The 25913-nt window shown below is 39.2% G+C and overlaps 1 protein-coding gene across 14 annotated transcripts in view; it reads right to left on the bottom strand.

The window, feature by feature from the left end:
* Positions 1–17127: 17127 nt before the first annotated feature.
* The window catches only part of LOC106081144 (solute carrier organic anion transporter family member 5A1), a 147526-nt gene continuing 138740 nt past the window's right edge, over positions 17128–25913 (bottom strand). For all 14 annotated transcript variants that reach the window (XM_013242904.2, XM_059365310.1, XM_059365309.1 and 11 more), the window contains one exon: positions 17128–25860. In XM_013242904.2, the coding sequence (XP_013098358.1) occupies positions 24957–25860 (904 nt within the window). In that variant the 3' untranslated portion in view covers positions 17128–24956. The remainder of the gene's footprint in view (positions 25861–25913) is intronic.

The following is a 25913-nucleotide window of genomic DNA, read 5'->3' as shown; positions in this document are numbered from 1 at the left end:
GTTCTAAATTTCAGCGAAATAGGAAAATACGGCCTTTATGGGCTTAAGACCCTAAATGGGTAGATCGGTCTATATGGCATATCTAAATTTGGGTCGATCTGGACTATGTTCACATTGCAACTCACTGTTCCAAATTTAAGCAAAATCGGATAATAAGATCGATCTATATGGCAGCTAGAGTTCGATCTGGACAAAACTCGCTGTGGATGTCGACAGGATTTCAATGTTCCATTTTTTAACAAAATCGAGTGATAAACGCGTCCTTAAACCGGAAGGTCGGTCTTTATTGCAGCTATATCTAATTATAGACCGATTCGGTTCGGATATCGGTAGCCTTAATAAAACTAGCGGTTTTTAAATGAAACGATACCGGATAATAAATGCGGATTTTATGGGCTTACGACCCTAAACCGGGAGATCGGTCTATATGAAAGCTATATCTAAATATGATTCGATTATGCCCACGAATCTGTGAAGGGTGTCCCGTGATTACAACAGACGGAAAAACAAATACAGACATCGTTAAATCATGTTAAAATTTTACGACGATCCAGAATATACATATATACTTTGTAGGGTCGGAAGGACTAAATGATTATACGTCCTTTCCTTTGGTGGTGGATATAAAATTCCATGGAGTTTGTTGCTTGATCCTTTTTAATTTTTGTCTATAAAAAGAACTTGACAAATGCGATTAGTGGTGGATGGTATATAAAATTCGCTCCTACTGCACTCAGCTTGTTTTCACTTGTTTTGACTTTAAGGCGAAACTTTTTAAAATTCGCCCAAATCTGTTTTCTAATTTGTTTTCGATAACTTTTTAACGAAAGCTAACTCTAAAGTTATCTCTTGTTAATATAATGATTTAAAATTTTAAATTCAACGGTAGCAACTAGAAGGCGTCTTCCTTCTTCTGTTCCTGTGGTATCACAATGGACGAAAACGTCTATGTGAGACTGATGGCAGACTGCCACTTAAACCAAACCTAAACTCTATAAAGGAAATATGTCATATAAACCTTTTTGAAATCTACATTAACAACGGGGCAACATTACAGTCAGTAGCAACGCGCCAGATGAAGGAGAGGTAACGGGAGAAAAGGAGAGGGGAGAAACGTCTCATCCGCAAGAAGAGGAAGTAAATGGAAAGACCTGAGTGTGAGCGAATCGAAATGTTCAGGAGCCAGAATAAAGTCCGAAAATTCTAGCAGAGAATTAAACATCAAACCGCTAGCTTTGATAGAGGGACATCCTCCTGCAGAGATAAAGAAGGCAATCTGGTGACTGATACATGTAGTCTGCTGAGGATATGGAAAGAACTCTTTTTCGGACACCAGCAGCTGGTGTCCTATGATGGAATGTTAAGAGTATACCGCAGAGCCAATCTCAGATGATGGTATAGAATGTATACCACATAGTCAAACCGAGGTCCACGTAGCAATAACCCGGCTGAAAAACAATAACGCAGCTGGATCTGATGGGTTGCCGGCTGAACTATTTAAGACCGGAGGCGACACACAAAAACCGCCCTCGACTGTAGCAGATCTCTCAACGATCAACGTTGGCTACAAAGCCGCCTTCGACAGCCCAATACTTTCAAAAATATTTCAGGCCATGTCTGAGTTTGGTATAGCTGCAAAAATGATACGACTTTGCAGGATGATGCTTGCTGATACACTCTCTTCGGTTAAAATATGAAAGAATCTCTTCGAACCGTTCAATATCGAGCGAGGTTTCAAACAGGGAGGCATCCTATTGTGTGATCTTTTTAACATCCTGCTGGAGAAGATTATACGAGATGCAGATGTGAATAGGGATGGCACACTACTAACAAGAGAACTTATGATTCTCGCCTATGCCGACGACATCGATATTATAGGTCGGTCACCGGAAGAACCAATCGCAGGCTTTGAAACTATCGAAAGAGAATCAACGAAAGTGAGTTTGACAGTAAAGGGAGATAAGACAAAGTGGATGATATCAACTCCTACAAAGCCCTGTAAACCCAATCAGATAAAGAAAATGGAGAAAGTGGGAACTACAACTTTATCTACCTCGGCACCACGGAAAATAAGCGAAGAATAATACTGACAAACAGATGCTACTTTAGATTGAGCAAGCAGCTGAGGAGCAAAGCCACCTCCACCGGAGCATGGGTAATTACGAAAGCCGATGAGACAGTACATGGAGTGTTTGAGAGAGAATTTCATCGTAAAATATATGGGCGAGTTTCCGTTAATGAAGATTACAGGCGTTGCAGGAACCAAGAGGTGTATGACGACGATACCATGGTTAAACGCATCAAAATGCAACGCTTGCATTGGCTAAGTCATATTGTCAGAATAGACGAAGAATCTTCAGCAAATAAGTCTTTTGACGGCGACCATTAAGGAAAACGCAAAAGGGGAAGAACGCCGATGGAGTGACCAAGTGGAGAGCAACATCTCGAAACTAGGTGTCAGAAATTGGAGAAGAAGAGCAGAAGATCGAGGCGCATGGGCATTGATTCTACAATACGTTCGGCTAAAGGAATAAATTTTCTTGCTATTATGTATGTATACCTATTACAGGCCGGTTATGTATATGATTACTTTAGTCGTTTTTTTTTCTCCAAAGTGGAGTCGAGCTTAATGACGATGGGAATTATGGTAAGCGTAAAGATTTGATTATTGAAAAGTTACTGAAATGAAATTGCCGACAAAAAGTTACAGTTTGGTGCGGTTTATGGGCCGGTGGCATCATTGGAGCGTACTTCTTTAAAGATGATGCGATTCGTAACGTAATTGTGAATGGTGAGCGCTATCGTGAGATGATATCCAACTTTTTTTGCACAAATTGCATGAGCTTGACTTGCATGATATGAGATTCAACAAGACGGTGTCACTTGCCACACAGCACGCGTAGCAATGGACTTATTGAGAGGCGAGTTCGGTGAATATTTTATTTTACGTGCGGGACCGGTCAATTTGCCGCCTGGATTGAGCAATGTAATGCTCCTAGACTATTTTTTGTGGGGCTATGTTAAAGCTCATGTCCATACAGACAAGCCCGCTTCATTTGACGTGTTGGAAGACAACATTGAAGCATTTATTTCTGAGATACCGCCCGGAATGTAGAAGAATATGCCAAAATTGGACCAAGCGGATGTACCATTTGAGGCGCTTTCACTGTCAACATTTGCATGAAATAATCTTCAAACATTATATTATTTAGTTGTTTTTCTACCAAACGGCATCCGATATTGTAGCCGACTACAAACGTTGAGTGATGCGGACGTGTTTTTATTTCGCTCCTCAAATTAGTCGTCAGACTTATTAATGAGGAAGAGACGGATAAACCAGAGGGATGCACAGTTCGTCCCCAGCCTTTAAAGATAGGTGGTGTTTCTGACTCGGATTCAGACAGTGACTGTGTCAAGAGATGAGGACATCGGGATGACAGCAGAAGTGAGCGATAAATCGATCCGGTGCACGACGAAGGGGACAGAGGAGTATGTACCGGCAGCATAATCGGGCGAAAGTGCAGAATGCTGGAAGGGGTAGAACTGACATTCCAAGCACTTCTACGGAAGCCGGAAAAAGAATCAGATCTCCCGAAGAGCATAACACTGCTAAAATACTGAAGAATAAAAAAAAGCTCCCTGCTTTCAAGTACTCTGGAAAAACCAAGCCAGCCATCCTGCAATGGTGACTCCAGACAGTGTCCTGCGGAGGTAGACAAAGTTGGAACAGGAACGAAGGAAGCGCGCACGGCCCATGAGTCTTCATGGAGGACTGTGACTTCCAAAAGGCCACATCAATCACAGAAGGGGAAGATAGTCGCTGATGATAGGGGGAAGATTGTGCTTCCTTGCCAGAGTGGCAAGGAAGCACAACAGAGATGAGTTGATTTATGCAATCATCAATATCGGCTGTGCATCCGGTAGGATTCCACCAGATCATCGGTCCCAATTGGAGGATCTGGTTAACGATCGGATTTTTTAACATGAGTGGAACTCTGTGGATGGTCCACCCATACAAATGATGAGCTGCGAGTTTAGAGGGGACATCTTTACGCTGCGTTTTGCGTCGGCGGAATGTATTGATACTTTTGGGTAAGCAAAACGAAGGTTTGGTCGCAGAGAAGTGGGATGTCTTCCACAGGGAGGGGAAGAAGGAAGGAACTCTCTTTATGGTTGGCATTGACTTGGTTGGCTAAGACTAAAGGCATGGCGCACTACGGGAGCAAAGCTGCATTTTCCAACATTGGGAAGATAAGGTTAGGCAGAAATTTTCATTCTGCGACATCAGGCCGTGCAGTGGCAGGTGACTCAACACCGGCCAACATACAGGGGGCCGACAACGAGACAATCACGGCATCTCTCAATATTGGAAAGACTAGGAGAAGCAATGATCATAAAACTAAAATATCAGGCAGTGCAGTAGTGAGAGACCCAACACAGCCTAACAAACAGGAACCCGACGACGGACCCATCATCGATTTAAAGATTCGGAATACTTGGATAGGTAAAGATCCTAATATTGAAACATTAGGCAGAGCAGCGACAGGAGACTCAATGCAACCCAACGAACGAACAGCCGATGATGGTACCATCACCTACTCTCAAGAAGCCTATTTACTTAAGATTTGGAATGCTAAGATAGGCAAAAATCCTAGTATTGAAACATCAAGCAGTACAGGGAATGGAACCCCAATAAAGCTTAACAGGGAACAGGGACCCGACGATGGAACCATTACCGACTTTATAAAAAGTCGGAAGACTAGACTAGGCAAAGAATTTAAAACGATGACATCAGGCAGTGCAGGAAAGTCAATGCAGTCTAAAGAACAGGGAGCAGACGATGAAATAATCACTTACTTCTATGATGCCCATTTACGTGAGGGCCAATGATTGAGGTAATCCAGATAAACCCCCACCGGAGCGAGACTGCTACACACGCTCTGATGGAGAAAATCAGCAAGGACAAGATTCATATTGCCTTAATTCAGGATCCATGGACGACCCGGAACAAAGCTTCTGTACTGAATCATATCAATTACCAATTATTCTATGCTAACACTGGTACTCGGCCGCGGACCTGCGTTATTTGTCAAAAAAATTTTAATTATATATTTACCCCAGAGTTGTCAACGTCGGATGCAACAGTGAGACAGGGACAGTGGAGCATACCTGGCATCACTTTATCTACCTTTCGACTCTCCGACACCGTCACCCACGTCAGAGCTGCAACAGCTGGTTAGGCAAGCAAAACAGACAGGAAACGAGGTACTAATAGGGTGCGAAGCGAACTCTCGCAACATTTATTGGGATAGTACCAACACTAATAAGCGGGGCCAAGCCCTGGCAAAGTTTTTGAATACTAACGACCTAACAACACTTAATATTGGTAACATCGCTACCTTTGTTAATAGGATGAGAGAGGAGGTATTAGATGTGACGATATTATCAGAAAATCTGATAACGATATTATCAGAAAATCTTTCTACTCAAAACCGTGGAACGTATTGTGGACACCATGATAAAGAGTATGGCATCCAGCGAACTGCTCAAATACAAACAGCATGGCTATGTCAAGGAATGGTCGATTGAGACTGCCCTGTACGAGGTTGTGCATAAAATAGAAGAATCCTTCGATGCCCAAACGTACACACTGGCGGTATGCATTGACATCGAGCGGGCTTTTAATAATGTGCGGGCCGACACACTGACGCAGTCCTTAGACCAGTACCGGGTAGACCCAGTCCTTAGAGACTGGATAAACCATATACTATGGAACAGGTGGATAAATTGTGTGTCCTATGGCATAAATATAAGAGAGAAAGTGGCACAGGGCACGCCACATGGGAGCATTTTATCGCCACACCTATGGGTGACCTCCATCTGCTACGCAGACGATGTTGTAATACTTATAATGGGTAAGGATCCGAACGAGCTATGCAGAAGGGACGAAAGGGTCTTTCACATGGTATATGACTGGGCTAGACCCAGAGGTCTCAATGTTAACCCAGAGAAGACTGGGTTGGCCAATTTGACGCATCACGTTTCCTCCATAAGACGATTTGGATATCTGACAAGGTCAAATACTTAGGTGTGATCTTGGACAGAAAACAGAATTGGAAGTGTCATATTCAGGAGAAGGCTGACAGATGTTAGGCACTATCTAGACGGGCCTTAGGCTCGAAATGGGGCCTGAATCCTCGGATAGTCCACTGGCTCTACAGGAGCGTGATTAGACCAATACGCCTCAGTATTTTGGTGGACTGTTATGGAGAAAAAGTGCAACATAAGGACCATACAAAGGTTCAGAGAACATGTTGTCTTGGCATAGGCGGAGCGATGAGGACCACGCCCACTAGGGCACTGGAGACTATTCAATAGATATCCGACCCATTGACATACAGATTAAGTGTGAGGCAGCCACTGTGGCTGTGAGACTTAAGGCGATGGGAGAATGGATTGAGGATGGGAGCAGCTCATACCATCGGCACAGTCTTGGATTGGCGGAACCCTACTATTGCCATCTGGAAGATCATGTTACACGATGGATTAAAGCTGGAGGACAGAGTGGCCCTGGGGGTTTACATTGAGAACCCAGGGACTGAGATCTGTTTTAGAATGCCTGAACATAATACGGTCCCGTAGGCGGAGATCCGGGCGATCACGGAATGCGTGAAGTGGTGTGGTGCTAACGCGAGGACGTCAAGTGTGTGAACATCTTCACCGACAGTAAAATTGCCATAAGGGCAATAACAACCAGGACGGTAAGGTCACGAACAGTCTTGCAGTGTAAGGAGGAGATTAACGCCTTCTCTGAGGATGGCAATATCTGCGTCGTTTGGGTGCCGGGCCATATCGGAGTAAGGGGAAATGAAAAGGCAGACGATTCGGCGGTGAAGGCCGGAGGACTGCCGTCAATAAACTTGGTTAACCCTAAGCCTTTCGGGTCGACGCAGTCCTAGTTAAGGGAGTGGGCGACGAATGCGCGTACAACATTGTGGAACATAGAAACGGTCGGTAGGACGGCGAAAATCCTATGGGGAGATCCAGATCGTGAGAAGAAGGGGCTATAACTGAAAGGAAGCAAGAAGGTCAGTATAGCTATTGGTATCATAACGGGACACATAGGACTACGAGCTCACTTATGTAAAATCAGTGCGGCAAGTGGCATGGGACAGATTAATATCTGCACCCTCTTTTAAACCTAACCTAAGCCTTTTGCCCCATACGGCCGAGCGAGAAAATTCGCTTAGTGGGAAAGAAAACATAAAATCTTGATTTAATTAAGAAATTTGTAATATCAATTAAAAAGTTTGCTGAAATCGGTCTTGTAAACAAATTTGTATTACTAATAAACAATTTATCAATTTGCATTTATGACAAGCTAAATAATTTTATCATCAAACTACATATCAAATCAATAAACCAACTTATTAGAAAACTACTTATTATTTAAAAGCACGCTTAATTGACCTAATTAAAATAAATAATTGATATTTCCCCATAAATAACAGCTTTTTTACTTCAGTCGTTTGAGTGCGGGTACAAAATGACTAAATACTGCATTTTTATTAAAAACGAGAAACTAATTAGTATTACAAGCGGAGAGGTGACAAATATATGGATCTCATTGGTTAACAAATTATTTTAGTTTAATCATTGTTGCGTAGGCACTATGTAGATGACAAAGAAATCCAAGTCCATTTTTTGCAACCGTGATTGCCTTTTATTTTTTTGTTGTCTATGTTAAACGAAGATGTGCATGTCAGCAAAGGGACACAACGAGGAAAATTTTTGTATATTGAGGTAAATCGTAATGGATACCAACCTTAGTATTTCGTGTATAATATCTCGAAGAATTGATAACATGAAGAAGTGCTGTAGGGTAGTTGTGTTTCTGTCGAATAACATTAGGAGACCTAATTTTTATGTGGATTACTATTAAATATTACATATACAAATTCCTTATTTTATTTTAGACACTGTTCTCCAATTCCGCAACAGTTTTCGCATGTATTCAATTCTTCCATTTAAATTTTCATATCGTGGATTTTTCTGTTTTGCCCTCTTCAAATTCACATTATAAATTTATATTTTTTAAACCTGTAAGGAAAGGCAAAAGTCGGGCCGTGGCGAATCTATAATACCCTACACCTACCCTATAAATACAAAAGGGGAGCTGTAACTAATTCTGAATTTTGATTTTGATGGACCACGGCGGATGTATTCAGATGGGTTATTAAAATTCCTGTGTCAAATTTCGAGCAAAGCAAATATGTTCAAAACGTAATAACTACGGTTGACAAATGACAACAAATTATCCAAAATCGGACGAACATATATGTGGGAGCTACATCGAAATCTAAATCGATTTTGACCAAACTTCTTAGATATTGTGGTAGTCATTGAGGAAAGTGTTGTGCACAATTTTGGTAAGATTGGTCAATAAATGCGTTTGCAGTGGCTTTAGAAGTAAAAATCAAATACAATTTCTATGAAATTCACCAGACTCAAAAAAAACCTTCTTTTAAAATTTCGACAGAATCGGTTAACAAATGACCATTTTGTTGCTGTATTACTGCAAATCGGACGAACATATATATGGGAGGTACATCCAAATCTGAACCGATTTCTATGAAATTCACCAGTAATATCGAGAGCCATTAGAAAATCCTTCTTTCCAAATTTCGGGAGAATCGGTTAACAAATGACCCTTTTAATTGCACTATTACCACAAATCGGACGAGCATATATATGGGAGCTATATCCAAATCTGAACCGATTTTTTCCAATTTCAATAGATTTCGTCTCTAAGCCGTAAAACCTGTCCATACCCAATTTTAAGATGATCGGATGAAAATTGCGACCTGTAGTTTATTAACATGGACAGACGGACAGACAGACAGACGGACATAGCTAAATCGTATCAGAAAGTGATTCAGAGTCGATCGGTATACTTATCAATGGGTCTATCTCTCTTCCTTTTGGGTGTTACAAACAAATGCACTATGTTATAATACCCTGTTCCACAGTAGTGGTGTAGGGTATAAATATAAAAGTTCACATAATCCACTCTCTAGATGTTTTGTTGGCCAATTTTTTCCTTTAACCACATGTTTTCTTAAATTACATTAGGGATGCACAAAATGAAAATATGATTGTGTATGAGAAAAACAACAATTTTTTAGCAATAAGTGGTGTATGGGTACGCATATTTGGCTCATTTGCGCTTCTGTCCGGATTAAATACGTGTGAAAAAGAGAACACTATTACATCTTGCTTTTTGTAGAAACACATACATACCATTTATGCTATCGAATAACAATTTTAATTCGTGCAATTAAAAATTTGTTAAATATACGTCTTTTTTTACCAATCACTTGTCATGATTCAATGCAAAATAGAAGTTAAATGTTAAAAATTATTAAAGCAATTAGATATTTTATTCAAAACGTTTTTATTAGACAACACCATGTTTGATTGATAAAATTTAAGTCAAAACAATATAAGCAAGAAAATCCGCATTTTGGGTAAACTAAACAAACTTATAGTACCAACATTTAAACAAAACCAAACTCAAAAAATACTCTTTTATGTCCCGTAAGATACGGTTAAACTTTTTGTTTTCAAATTTCGCATTTTGGTCAAGTGGGTTAATAAAATTCCAAATAGTGTTCTGCTAATATTAAAACATTTCATTCTTTCTGCCATTTTTTCCTCCATTTTTAAAATATTATTGTGATAAAATTTAATGATCTACTTAAACATCTAAAATATTCTTAAGTATCTAAAATACACGTTATATGTTATTTAAGGAAGGGGAGGTTCTCTCTCACACAAGTCGATTTGTATATGCGAACATAAGAATATACACCAATCACTTAGTCATGCTTTGGGTAAATCATAAACTCCGAATGTCGAATGCTTCATATACAGTGGTAGAATCAAATATGATATGATATGATTCTACCATGGTGGTAATTGTTTTCTAAAGCTAAAATGTGTGCCTAAAGCTGCTATATCACACTATATGTTTTTGTCTTATGACTTATCAAATTTTACTCTTGTTAAAGTTGCACACATGGTGTGATACTAACAAAAGACACATTTTTTCGATTAGAGCGGTGTTCTATTCTTCCTAACAAAAACATAAAGAAATCAGCTTTTTTTGTTGTTAGTCGAACAAAAGCAACGCAAATTAAATTGTTTTTACAACTTTATGATTAGACAGCTTTCCCATAACAATTTGTAGCCATAAAAAATCAGTAGCCATACAAATATGTTTCAATCATAAAATTAATCGATCCAATTAATTTTTTAATTGAAACTGCTTCAATCACGAAAATGATAATATCAATCACAGTTTTTGTTTTAATTGATGCAATTAAAAAAAATATTGAAATTTTAAAAAAAATTTTTATTCATCTAATTAAAAAATGATTGAATTTCCGAAACATCCAATTAATTTTTTAAATGGGTCAATTCAAAATTCAATTGAAAAATACAAACGTTATCAGCCCTTTCCGAATAAAAATTCCCTGGGAGTTTATTCCCTACTCCCTTTTCCCTTATTCTAAACAAATTTCGAAGAAGTGAAATAACTCCCAGGGAAAAAAATAGCTATACTGAATCGAAATAAAAGGGAGAATAAGAAGATAAAATTTGGGAAAAATTCCCCCAAGGATAAAAAATTATGAATTTATTTTTTTTTTTTGTAAAAAAATTTTACCTCTTCTTACTATTTACTATATTATTTTTCACTTTTTCATCAAAATCAAGTAGGTTCTCCCGATTTAAATATGTCATGTATGTACACCATAGAAGGTTTCCATAAGTTTTTCGGTTTTATTGACAAAATACAAGCATTCTAGAATTGGTATATGAATATACATAGGTTTCAAAATATGTGGTTAATATTTTAATATTCTTAGACCCATATATATATAGAGTAGTTGCTAGGTGGCGCTCCGTTCTGAGTCAGATACTAAAAGGGGTTCCTTATCAATTGGCTTAAAGTTAAATCGGGCTGCACTCAACGTTAGGCAAGAAGTCTTTTGCCTGTTCCTTAATGGAATATTGGTGGGCAATTTTTCAAAAATACTTGGCGCTTCATTTGGCAGCATTCACTCTACAGCAGTAGGAATAAATCCACAAGTCGCTTTTCAGCAGCACTAAAAGCCAAGAAAAGCGACCGCCGCCATGAAATGTCGATTAGATCTTCAAGTGCGAGCTCCATTAAAGTAGGATTTTAGATATATCGGCGTATAATGCAGACGACCAGAGCATTTATGACGACGAAGGAGAAGCAAACCTTTATACCACACACTAAAGTATTCTGCCCAAGAACGATCCGGTAGATTCAACCACCTTAACTCCTTTTGGCAGAGAAAACGCCAACATACAGAATGTGTGCCCAATTTTCGGCACGGGATAGCTTGAGCTCCGATTTGTGTGGTGTTCATTGCAGTTACGAGAAGCTTAGCTGCGAGCTACCGGGTGCGTCCTCAGGTTGCGGATAGTGGAATACTCCATACGGAGTAGCTCCAACGGCAGTCGCGAACAATCATCGGTATTGAGCGGAGAGTCGCAGTGAGAGGTCGGACGGCACCGGCTCTTTCACAAATACTGGGTACCTATGATGTTCATTATGACAAGGCGAGTTAATGGCGGCTTTAAATAACCAATGGCCAACCTGTTCCCGCGGCGATCGCTCCTTTGGATCGGAGGGAGCTTGCTCACCTACAGGAACTTGATGTGGATCAGCACATCCACATGAAAATGTGGCTTTAGCAACAACAACACGACACAATTAATCTATTCATGTGTCCACCAGACCACTCTAGAAGCATCTAATCGTTCGATGAAGACGGAAAGTTGTTATCATAACACAGAAATATGGTGACAAGCTGCAGGCCATAATTGTGTACTATTAAAAACAAACATTACAAAAGCAACACTAAACATGTTGGTAAACTTTTTAACAACCTTTATAACTCCGTTTTGCTCATTTTTCCATTTTATCTTCATTTTTCCAAAAAATAATAGTCAAATTTTTAACCAAAATAAAACAGCTGTTTTCGAAAATCCGTAATTCTCTCTCTCCCACATTTTTCCTCTCCCCATTCAATCAGAATAGGATGATTTTATTCGAGGACAAATTTATTCCCTGGGAGTTTTCAGAATAGGGCTGTATACAGTACGTAAAATTTTTGCAAACAGCGCGCCGTATAGGACGCACCCTTAATTTCGATGCAACATGGCTCACATATGTAAAACTCCTGGAACACGAATTTGAGATTTATGTTTGGTTCCATGATCACACCTTAAAATGCAACGGAGAATGTTTTACGAATAATAAAAACAAGAGTAGTGAGGCGGATTTAGGTCTGGCTACCGACATAGACTAACAATAATTAATATTTTTTTATTCGCATAGGCGGAACCCATTGACATACGGATTAAGTGTGAGGCAGCCACTGCTGCTATGAGACTTAAGGCGATGGGAGAATGGATTGAGGATAGTAGCAGCTCATTAGCGATGATAGGAAACCTGGAAGGAATGAAAGAGGGTTTCGATCGGATACCTGAGACGAAACTTGAGGTCGAGTGCAAGGCACTGTTGGCAGCGGCACAGTCATGAATTGACGGAATCTTAGTATTGCCATTTGAAATATCACGTTACACGGATGGATCAAAGCTTAAGAAAACAGAGGACCTGGGGTCTACATTGAGAACCCAGGGACTGAGATCTGTTTTGGATGCCTGACCATAATACGGTCCTGCAGGCGATCACGGAATGCGCAAGGTAGTGTAGTGCTATAGCGAGGACGTCGAGTGTGAACATCTTTACGGACAGTAAACTGACCATAAGGGCAATAACAATCTGGACGGTAGGTCACGAACAGTCTTGGAGTGTAAGAAGATTAGCGCATTCTCTGAGAATGGCACAATCCGCATCGTTTGCGTGCCGGGCCATAGCGCAGTAATTGGGAATGAAAAAGCAGACGATTTGGCAGTGAAGGTCAGAAGATTGCCATCAATAAACTTGGTTAAGCCGAAGCCTTTCGACGCAGTCCGAGTTAAGCGCGTGGGCGACGAACGCGCATGTAACACTGTGGAACAACAAAACGGTCGGCAGTACGAAAATACTATAGGGAGATCCGGATTGTGAGAGGAAGAGGCTATTACTGAAAGGAAGAAAGCAGAAGGTCAGTAAAGCTTTCGGTATCATAACAGGACACATAGGACTACGAGCTCACTTATGCAAAATCGGTGCGGTAAATGATAGAATGTGTAGGGCATGTGGAGAAGATGATGAGACGTTGGATCATTCCCTATGCCCGGCTTTCGCGGCTAACAGACACCGGCACTTAGGTGGGGACACAATGCCAGGCGTAAACTACCTAAGAGGCGTGGTATGGAAAACAATTAAGAATTTTGTAAGCAGCACGAAATTCTTGACTTAAATTTTCTTTTTCGAGGTTACTTTTTAGTACTTAGAGCGCACAACCAAGCCGAGTACTGGCTTAGGCGTATGTGCGCAGTGAAATGGGGCGGATTAATATCCGCACCATCTTTTCAACCCAACCGAACTTTTTAAGTACATGCATTGTGGAAGTAAACCCACTATACATATAAATAATATGTTATAATTAGATCGATGTTTAGCCGTTATGCTATTAATATGCATATTTTGATCATAAATAAGATTAGAATTGCGTCTAGAAATTTAAAAAGGTAGTCTCAATAGGGTAAGTGCTGCTATTTCGACATGTACCGGTAGTCGGCACTTTTGTTTTTTAAACTCAAACTAAGAATACGTAAAACATCATATTAAAAAAAAAGGTCAATAAATGTCAGTAATATTCCTGGCTCTCCTACTAAATACTAAACTTCCCATGAACATTCCATTTAGGAACAGGAGATACTTCTCTCATATCAATGAGTGCAGTCTGATTAATGTGTAATCTCAATGATAAGGGGCCTCCTTTTTTATGCCGAGTCCGAAAGGCATGCCACCACTCAGTAGAGAAGTTTAAGATGGCAGCATACCTCACAAATTTATCCAGAATTAGAAAGGGGATAACCACCGCTGAAAAATTTTCGGATGTTCACGCCGAGGTTCGAACCCACGGTGGCCCCTTTGGCTCTCCTAATGAACAAAAATATTTGAGCTGAGATTACAGATTACGTCAGAATTTCACTTTATTGAGAGGGTGTCCATCAAAAAATGCGAAAGTGACAGTTCTAAAAAAAAAACAAGTAAGAGTAAATGCTAAGTTTGGCCGGGCCGAATCTTATATATCCTCCACCATGGATCGCATTTGTCCAGTTGTTTGCGCGGTATCTCTTTTTAGGAAAACAAAGAATATTGGATAAGAACTGTTATACTATTGGAGCTATATCAATGAATGATGAACATAGTAAATAAGAATTGCGCCTTGTAGGGGCTCAAGAAACAAAGTCGGGAGATAGGTTTATATGGGAGCTGTATCATGCTATTGATCGATTCAGACCATATTAGACACGTATGTTGAAGGTCATGAGAGAAGCTGTTGTACTAAATTTCTGCCAAATCGGATGATAATTGCGCCCTCTAGAGGCTCAAGAAATCAAGATCCCAGATCGGTTTAAATGGCAGCTATATCAGGTTATGTACCGATTTGCGGCACACTGAACCGATTTGAATCATACTTAGCGCAGTTGTTGGAAGTGATACCAAAACACCACGTGCAATTTAAGTAAATTCGGACGAGAATTGCGCCCACTAGAGGCTCAAGAAGTCAAGACCCAACATCGGTTTATATGACAGCTATATCAAAACATGGACCGATTTGATCCATTTACAATCCCAACCGACCTACACTAATAAAAAGTATTTGTGCAAAATTTTAAGCGGCTAGCTTAACTCCTTCGAAAGTTAGTGTGCTTTCGACAGACAGACGGATGGACGGACATGGCTAGACCAACATAAAATGTCGCGTCGATCAAGAATATATATACTTTATGGGGTCTCAGACGCATATTTCGAGGTGTTACAAACAGAATGACGAATTTAGTATACCCCCATCCTATGGTGGAGGGTATAAAAATGTGTGGAAGTACGTATAAGTTAAGAAAGCGTAAAAAAATTCTAAAGTGTTTAAAGACAAATAATTTTTGATGGTAAAGGTCAATCACAAGAACATTTTAGTCATAAAAATTATTTTTATATTTAGAAACAATAAAAAATTAAATTTTCCAGTATTCGGCATTTGAGTGTTGGGTGTAAAATGGTTATTCTGCGACCATATGAAATCGAATTGGAAGATCGGTTTATTGCAAATTGCAAATTTGCCCATGAACACTCCATGAAGGAACTAGGGCAACCTTCTCACATATCAAAGGGTGCAGTCCGATTCAAGTTAATGCTCAATGATAAGGGGCCTCCTTTTTATAGCCGAGTCCGAACGGCGTGCCGCAGTGCAACAATTCTTTTGAGGCAAAGTTTATAATGAATATATATCAACATAATGTCAGATGTAGCCTATCTTCGAAATTAACCTGCCTATGGAAGAAAAAAAACTGTTGGAGGTCTCCGTGGCACAGAAAATCCAAAAATCTCACCTAACTGATATAATCATGCTGCAATCTCTTAAAATTAAGAACTGAAACTTAGTATAGATATTTTTTTTATCCACAGTCAGGTTCAGATCGATTATAGAGGCTCATTTTCAAACTACATCTATACACGCCTCTATATAAGCAACTACCCGGTTTGCCGTCTTCAGTTCATAAAAAGAATATGGTCAAGATCGTACCATATAGATCGATCTCCCAATTTAAGGTTTTGAGCTTATAAAATGCTCATTTTTTTTTTTGCCGATTTCGCTAAAATTTTAATCAATGCGTTGTAGATAGAGTGCAGTATGATACTTTCTATATTTGGGTCGGATGTGATCATTACCATTGCACCTTTTTGGATGTACCTTATACATAGATCTAGCTCTCAATTAAACTTCTTGGACTGAATTTTGAATAATTGGGTAGTATTGATCTTTCTACATCATTTCCCTATAAAAGCACTGTGTAGTCAGTATAAACCATAGATGGTTAATTACTACAGATAACCCAAACCACTCAACGAAAAATGGTAACTACGAACAACGGTTAGAAATCTGGCGTTTTCTTTTTGTTCTCATGGAGAAAGCTTTTCAGAATTCGACACAGGTTTCGATAAACGCTTGATGGGTTTTTGTGGTCCTCACAAACTGGCCCACCCTAATGCACATGTCTCGAACAAAACTTTTGCTTTGCCTTGTTGACATTTAACATTTAAATTTTGCTCCAACAGCGTGCCGGCCTTTTAGGTTAGGTTGAAAAAAGGGTGTTGATATTATTCCACCCCATGCCACTATGGACATACACCTCAGCCAGTAACCGGTTTGTTGTGTGCTCTGAATATTAAAAAGTAGCATCGACAAAAATCTATGTCAGGAATTCCGTGCTACGAACATAATCTTTAATTGTCTGGTATTGTGCTCCCACCTGAGTGCCGGTGTCTGATGGCCTCGAAAGCCAGGTAATTATGGGTTGCCCAAAAAGTAATTGCGGATTTTTTAAAAGAAAGTAAATGCATTTTTAATAAAACTTAGAATGAACTTTAATCAAATATACTTTTTTTACACTTTTTTTTCTAAAGCAAGCTAAAAGTAACAGCTGATAACTGACAGAAGAAAGAATGCAATTACAGAGTCACAAGCTGTGAAAAAATTTGTCAACGCCGACTATATGAAAAATCCGCAATTACTTTTTGGGCAACCCAATACATAGGAAATGCTCGAACGTCGTATCATCTTGCCCACACCCCCTACACATGCTATCACCTGCCGCACCTGTACATCTATGGGTCGTATATCTAAAAAAGTACTTAGTATTCGAAATAGGTTTTAGTTCAAAGAATACCTACAATGGATCCTAAGAGGTTGTCTAGAGGGCTCTCCTTTCCAGATCACAACTGAACGTAATACATTTTTGACATAAGATGCCGACGAATTGACAAACGTTCACAAATCTAGCAATAAAGCAACTAAAATAACAGAATCTAGAATCCTTAGGTTGAAAATTATACACTGATATGGTCAAGCGACATTCCATGCTACACAGGAGTTTCATTTATTTTCGGCATGTGACTATATACAGTAACGAGCAAATGTTTCCATAAGTGTATCTGTGTATCCATAAGTTTATCTATGCATGTTTCTTTAAGACGCTTTGAAAACAATTACTGCCAAAAAAAAAGGATAAGAGAAAAGAAACAATAATTACTATTAAAATAACTCGAGAACTCGAGATGGCGAGTATGTCATTTAACATTTTCCAATTGTATATAAATACTCACAAAAATACTTACTTTTCTAAAATTATGCGAAACTTGCATGTATCTGAGCATATGGGTCATTTTTACTTAACTAATTAATTTTCGAGGTGTTCGCCTTTCATATTTTATTTGGCAGTAATTTCTTCCAAAAACACACGTCTTAAATCAAAGAATCTGTCATAAAAGAGCAGAGGTAGGTTTTGCTCAATTTGTGAGTCTTTAATTCGCTGCGTGTGTTTTGCTCGTTACTATATGAGTATGACATGAATGTGTACATGGTATATTTCATACACCAACCAACTACTGTGTGAAGGGGTGTGTCTTCCATCAGGCCTCCAATATTATTGTAGGGATTGTTTAAATACTTAAATACAATTTTTACTAATTTGTAAAATAGTTTTATTTATATTCATTTTATTTATTGTTTGCAAGATAAGTATGAATGCTTGTTTTTTTATTTAGCTTAATCGCTCACTATACAAAATATTCTCAGTTCGTTTTTTGTCTTGTATTGGAAAATTTTTAATTAAGGATGTATGTATGTATATGCTTTGTTTTTATGTTGTATATCACACAAACAGGATAACAGAATGCTTCTATGGGCATAGTGAAAATGTTGCAATTCAAGGATATCAACTCCAAGTTGACATTGGTTGCCAAACATCCAAGTTTCCATTTATTGAAAGCTTTATTTTCATATAACTGTGTGGCGGGAATAATTCGCAGAGTTAGTTACCCTCGTCCACCCATGCCCAGAGAAGCTTTGTGTTAGCCAATATTCGTCTCTTTGCTTAAAAGGTAATATTGTTTACTTGTGTACATTAATAGTCATCGACTCGTGTATCTTAATACGATAATTGATAATAGTTTTTTTTTTTTTTTGTTTGTTTTTAATTTAGAGCTACTACATATGTATGTGTTTACCTAAGTACTTAATTAATTAGTTATTGCGTGAACTACTGAATGTACCAGAATCACTTTCACATCATATCACCTCCTGACCTTGTTCTACTCATTTCTTCGCTCGCAGTCGTAGATATTCATACAAACGTGTAGTACAGTCGGAATCGGACAAGTAAAAAAAGTCCTCTCTATTATTTCTCTTATCCTTAGTTTTCAGTTAAACTTAGTTCAGATAAGTGAAATTAATTTCCAGTTAAGAGACACCTAACCACTTTCTAAGTGTAATCTAATTAATGGCGAGATGAGAAGATGTTTCTCGCCAGGATTCGTACCCAGGCGTTCAGCGTCATAGGCGGACATGCTAACCTCTGAGCTACGGTGGCGTCGATGCGATGTTTCACTGAAGCAAATTCATTTGCATACAGAAACACTAAAAGCAAATTTCACTTTCGGCCAAGATTCTCCAAAGCGGGATTTTTCAATTTAGCGTAAAATAGTTATGCGGTTTCGACGGCATTTAGGTGCGTATCATAGGAACAATAAAATTCTTCAACTTGCTTCCAATTTAAAAATGTACAAAAAAACGATAGCAGTCCTTTCCAGGTTTATTGGTATCGGTAGAGACGATATTAAATTCAAATTTGAGTTGAATCTGAAATTGTGTTCTCTTGAATGTACAGCAAGAGATTTTCACCATCATAGCCAATGATAGCCTCGACACAGGATAACTTTGAGCACCGCACAGGCTGGATCTTTCAGCTCCGAACTGTGTGGTTTTCATCGTTGTCACGAGAGGCATAGTTGCGAGCAACCGGGTTGCGGATAGTGGAATGCTCCATACGGAGTAGCTGCAATTGCAGTCACGGACAAATAGCGGTATTGAGCGGAGAGTCTCAGAGAGAGACGCGGCGGCAACGGCTCTTGCATAAATACTGAGTGCCTATGATGCTCTATATAACAAGGCGAGTTATTGGCGCTTTAAATATCCAATGGACGTCATTTTCCCGCAGCGATCGGTACTTTGGATCAGAACGTGATTTCTCACCTGTAGGAGCTTGGCGAGGATAGTTAACATATAGGCATGTGGCTACAACAACAATAACATGATAGCCCCATTTTATTTTAGCACGTGAGACATAAGCCCTGAGGTACAAAATTGAATTGCAAAACTTTGTCAAAACAATACGAGATATCAAGTGAAAATATATAAATTAAACTTGCAATGTACGTGTGGCATTCCTGGAGACAGATCTACTACATAAACCTACTGGATAAATATTCCCTCTTATTCCGTTTGGCGATGGAGTAGTCGAATGTCGAATTTTTTACAAAACGGTATAATGGTTGACGAAGACGAAAATTCGTTTACATTTTTGGCATTACATCAGTCGGAATCTGCTGTCAAGTTAATTGCATTCTAAATAACATCGTGTCTGTTTGTCAAAAGAGTATGGAACCTACTTTTGTGTTATTTTTTTATTTATCACAATATTTATCTATTATCAAATGGTCGAAGGCGAATAAGTTACAGAATACCACGAAATGTGAAATTCGCCTTCGACTACGACTGCTGTCGATTTTCGCCTTCGACAACGGGAATAGGAGTGAGTATTTTCTTACAATTTTCATTGCACTGCATACTTATATGCTGTGTTTTGCTCTAGTCCTATCCAATGCAACGAAGATATTATGGATATAATTTCAGTATAAATTTGTCCTGGATAGTTATCGATATCATACGATAACAGATAATAAGAACCGATTAATCGTGATTTGCACTACATAGTGCTAAAATAAAACCCAGCAATAGTACTAAAGTAAAACAAGACCCCTGATGCATTATTGTCTTCCGCGAATTGGTTTAAAGGGGGTAAACAAGAACAACAAAACCAACGGGAATGTATTGCACTTTATAGATTGGATATATAATTAGCGCAGCGCACAATGAGTACACCGCAATGAGTACACCGTACAAAAGACAACCACTCGTAAATTAACAAAGTCTCTTTTCAATTACAAACAATGTTGATTGATATCATATTTCGTGTCCAGCGACATTGAATGCCTTATTATCGTCCCGCTAAATTGACGAAAATTTAAGCTATCCATTAGATAATCCGTTTCACCAAATGTGTGGTTAACTTTGACTTTGACATCGATGCCGCATTCTTTAAAAATAAGATTTTTTTCTAGCTAAGAACTAAAGACCTATTACTTAAATCTAAGGATATTCCTTCGGCTCAAATAAAGGCGCACTCACAAAAATTTGCTAACGAAGTGCTAAAGTGCACAAGTACCATTTGTGAAATTCAAGGATAAGAAGTCGAAACACCGTAGAGTGAAACAGGGCGTTCCCCAAGTAGGGGTGATATCTCCGGCATTGTTTAACCTCTAACTATGGTCCATTCCAACCCCTCCAGACGGCATGGACATCGTATCATATGCGGGCAATTGTACGATCATGGCATCAGCCACCCATTGTTGACGAACGCGATAGGTTAAAAGTCTACCTCAAACGAACTTGTTGCTTATTTTGCTGCAAGAGGTTTGAAGATATCTGCCACCAAATCTTCAGCCACATTGTTCACTACAGCACGTATGTGGTGGGTAAGGACCTGAATATAACAGTGAATGAAGTAACGATTTCAACCATCAAGTGTCCTAAAATACTTAGTGTCACATTTGACAGCTCTTACAAATTCTCCTTAAGAGACCTTAGTCGCAGAGTTCCTAGATCTGGATATTCAACCGAACCAAGGCGACGAAAGACAGAACACAACACACTGCTACAACAACGACAATTAAGCAGGGTATTCTGTTCAGCCTTTCACGCAGAATGATGAAACTTCTTTTTCGCCTATTTTTCTCCGACATTTTGCCTATATAGCGAGAAAACGAAAAAAAAAGTATATACTAGCAACCCTTGAAACCATTATGGGTTCCATTGCCGGCACCATTTTTTGTTTGTTATATTGGTTTCGATGGTTCGTTTTGTCTTTCTGTTATTTTATTATTTGTGAAAGAAAAAATACAGAGAAATAAACGTATTTTCGTATGGAAATAAAAACATTTGCTTGCTAACAAATTTCGATTGTGAAACAATTAAAAATTTCGGCAGCTATTCCGTGAGCAGAACAAAATACCAACCCTTCTGTTCCAATAAAACCATTTTAGAATCTCGTACTCATAGCAGGTGATTAACTTAAGTGCGATTCTTTGTTTAACTACAGTAACCCTACGTCGTTTTCAGTGCTGGCACCGTTGAGTAAAACAGGACGCTGTGTTTTAGTTGTGATCCAAAATAATACAATTGGAAGAGGTAGTGAAGGGAAGTCATCCAACTTACAACTTTTTTTAAATTTTGTTCTCCATTCTATTATATTTTGCGATTCTAGTTCACAAATCAGTCGTCGTTTACGTTAGCTTTTATCACTAAAAAAATAATGGTTGCCAGACGAATAATAAATAGACAAGTGTCTGGCCCCGCTGGTCATTAAAAAGCTGCACACTCAACAGATGACAACGGCATACTCCGCTCGACTGACTATCTCCTTCTTGTCCCGATGACATAACGGCGCAGTGGCAATTCATTGCCTACTCCATGGAAAATGCCGCGAAATCCGTACTTGGGTACCGGACCAAGCGGGTCGAAATGCTACAGAAGCCAAGAATGCGGCGTACAGGACAACCCTGCAATCAATAGCAATGCGCTAGATGAAGAAGAGTTATCGCGAGAAGAAGAGACAAGAGAAACGTCTATTCCGCGGAAAGAAAAAGGAAATGGAAAGACGTGAGTGTCAACGAATTAAGATGAACGGGAGTCAGAATGAAGTCCGAAAATTTTACCAAAGAATCAAACCGATGGCTTTGGTACAGGCACATCCTCCTTCAGAGACACGGGAGGAAATCTGAAAACTAATACAGATAGTGTGCTGAGGATATGGAAAGAAAATTTTACCCAACTGCTAGTTTCCGACGTTGGCGGCGAAGAGGACACCGCAGAACAAATCCCTGATGATCGTATAGAATGTTTACCTCCTAGTCAGAATGAGGTACAGGTAGCTGGGACCCGACAGAAGAACAACAGGCAGCAGGAGCCGACAGGCGACGCTGATAAGGCGTAGGCATCAGCTTATCTGCGCAATCTGGCTAGAAAAACGCATACCCGATGATTGGAACCATGGCATACTATGCCCCGTACACAAGAAAGGAGATAAGACGGAACGTACCAACTACATAGGAATAAGTCTCCTCCTCATCCCATATAAGGTACACCCGATGCGGCTTTAGACCTGGTAAATCCACTATAGCCCAGATATTCGCAAATCCTGGAAAAATACCCTAGAAGGACAAATCAACACCTACCATCTCTTTGTTGAATACAATGCCGCTTTCGATTGCACTATACGTTCAAAGGTATTTTAAGCCATGTCTGAGTTTGGAATGCCTGCAAAATTAATAAGACTCTGCAGTATAACACTTGCTGATACACTCTCCTCAGTACCGAATGAGGTTTCAGACGAGGAGACAGCTGATTGTGTGATCTCTTTTATATCCTGCTGGAAAAGATTATACGAGATGCAGATGTAAATAGATATGGCACACTACTCACAAAACATCACATGCTACTCGCCTATGCTGACGACATCGATATTATGAGTCGGTCACCAGAAGTAGTAACTGCAGCCTTTGAAAGAATTGAAAGGGAATCAGTGAAAACAGTAAATGGAGATAAAACGAAATGGATGTATCAATTCCCAAATGAAATCAATTCCCAGATAATGAGAATGGAGAAAGTTGAGAATCACAACTTTGAGATAGTCAGCAACTTTATCTACCTCAGAACCGCCGTAACCGAAACAAATGACACTAGTTTTTAAATAAACCGAAGCATAATTCTTGCAAACAAATGCTATTTTGGATTGAATAAGCAGTTTAGAAACAAGTCGACAGTGAAACTACCCGTATTGTTATATGGTTCCGAGGCATGGGTACTTGTGAAAGCAGACGAGATAGTACTAGGAGTGTTTGAGAGAAGGATTCTTCGTTAATTTTATGGACCAGTTTGCATTGCTGGAGATTATCGGCGTCGTATGAACTACGAACTGTACGAGCTGTATGACGACATTCGCATATACAACGGTTGCGTTGGCTAGGTTATGTTGTCAGAATGAATGACGTAGCTCCAGCGAAGAAGTAATTTGAAGGTGGTCACGATGGTACAAGCAAACCGGGACGGCCAAGAGCCCGACGGAAAGATCAAGTGGTGAGAGACACCTCGCAACTTGGTGTCAGAGATTATAGAAGGAGCCCAGAAGATCGAGGCGTTTGGAACGCTATTCTTCAAATTGCAAATTTTGCCCATGAACATTCCACTAAGGAACAGTGCGTTCCGATTCAAGTTTAAGCTCAATGATATGGGGCCTCCGTTTTTAAAGCCAATTCCGAACGGCGTGCCGCAGTGGCTCGCTATTCTACGCTCGGCTAATGGGACAAATGTTCTGTCATAGTAAATTTAAGTAAGTAAGTAAGCTCTGTTATGACTTGCAACAACCTGAAGATCCATGAAGCCCCCATTATACTATTTATCTATATGTTTGCACGTAATGACTTCCAACATCTGTGATAAGTATGGTCTAAATCAGTCTATAACCTTATATAGCTTCCATATAAACCGATCTCCTGATTTGAGATCTTAAGCCCCTGGAAAACTTGAATTAGTGTTCCATTATGATTTCCAGCATCTATGATAAGTATGATCTAAATTAGTTTACAACCTGATATAGCTCCCATATAAGCCGCTTTCTCGATATGGAATCTTGAGCCCCTGGAAGCCTCAATTGTTATGCGATTTGATTGAAATCTTGCAAGTAGTGTTCTGTTATGACTTCAAACATCCATCGTAAGTATGGTACAATTCAGTCTATAACCTCACTTAGCTATTATATATACCGATCTCTTGATTAGTCTTGTACGGCCCCAAAAAGCTTAAATTTTCGGCTGAATTGGCAGATATTTTGTACGTACAGTACACATGTGCCCTGCAACTAAGTTCGTTTGTGTAAGTTTCGAGCTCTTGCACGCTTTTACTTGTTTTAATTAGAATGTTCTACATATCCTGCACTTTACATTAAGAAATCATACATTATTTAAAATCTATTCAAAGGCGTCTACCAAGCTCAGAGAGTCGAGGACTCATTTCTGGATAATAAAGCATTGCTTTTAAAATACACTACATTAGAATGCAAAGTTTTGCATAAAGCATAGTACTGAGTTCGACTTTTCGCCCGAACAGCTATCAAAAGGCATTATAAAAAATGGTGACGAAAATGATGCGACCATATTTCGTAGCAATTGTTAACTGTTATTAATTTCTCACGAACTGTTATTAATTTCTCAAACAACTCTGTTTCAGTGTAATTAATTTTGTTGTGTGTCGTTCTATGAGTTTTTTTGTTATGCGGCGTATTTCGCAATTGATTAATAGACAATTTTCGTGCGAATGAACTTAGTACTAGGCTTAATAAAAAATTTAGACTATTCAAAAAGAACTTTTGTCAATACAAATAAACTTTAAGGTAATTTTATAAAAAATATTGCATGAATGAAGTCAATGTCTTTATGGTTAATTAGATTAACCATTATAGCCGGGGAAACCGCAAAGGAAACAACTTGACGTTATTGTTAAAATTATCATTTAAATACTGTCAACTTTCTGTTGGTCTTCTTCGTCGTCGTCTTCATGGTCGATAAGGCCGCTGCGATCATCATCGATTTGTATCTTTTGATGTGAAGGATTGCGAGAATGCTTTTTGTGATTGGAGGAAGCAGATGAGGAGCAGGTGGCTGCTGCTGTGTCAGTGATACTAGATGTGGTCGTACAGTGGTTTAGGTCCTTGGAATTGGTGCGCCTATGCCTTAGGATGCTTAAAGCCGAATCATTGAGTAATGTGCCAGAAGTGTTGGTATTGGTGCCAAGCACATTCTGAGCTACTTTTATGTTAAATTCTTTTGAATTATTACGTGAATGGCCTCGGGAACCTGCTGACGACGAAACGCTGCCGTTTGCTTCATTTGAGTTTTTCACCTTATTCTCGACCACATTCTTGAGCAAATTGACGTTTTTCTTGTTGTTGTGGTGATGATGACCGCGGAAAAATTCCGGATCGAAGCGAATATTGTTAGGCATGTAGATTTGGTCATAGGAGTGATTACGCGAGTGCTTGCGCACAAAGTGGCCGCAGCCAGTTGTCAGTTCATCGTCATCCTCCTCGTCTTCTTGGGGCTTCAATTGGTTCTGTATGAAGCGTATGCTAAAATTCGGATCGTCGCGGGAACATGAATTTGAGTGTGCAACCAATTTGTGGCGGAACTCCGTATTAAGGTCACTTGAATTGTTACGGGAATGTGTATGCAATTTCTTCAGATTCTTGAACTTTGAAGTCTCACAGGCATCCATTGGCGTAGTATTGGTATTGTGATCCTTGGCAAAGCTGCGGATCATTTTCACATCGCAAGATGCACTACGGAAATGTTTCTTTGATTTGGTTTGTGGAATTGTTGGACTGTTTGCAGCCAGAGTGTTGTTACATTTGTCATAACTAGTGTAGAACAAATATTCAAGAACATACAAAATAAATAAATACCACATTTA

Source organism: Stomoxys calcitrans, chromosome 3, assembly GCF_963082655.1.
Source record: "Stomoxys calcitrans chromosome 3, idStoCalc2.1, whole genome shotgun sequence".
NCBI classification, from domain to species: domain Eukaryota; kingdom Metazoa; phylum Arthropoda; class Insecta; order Diptera; family Muscidae; genus Stomoxys; species Stomoxys calcitrans.
This window is presented reverse-complemented; position numbering and strand designations above follow the sequence as displayed.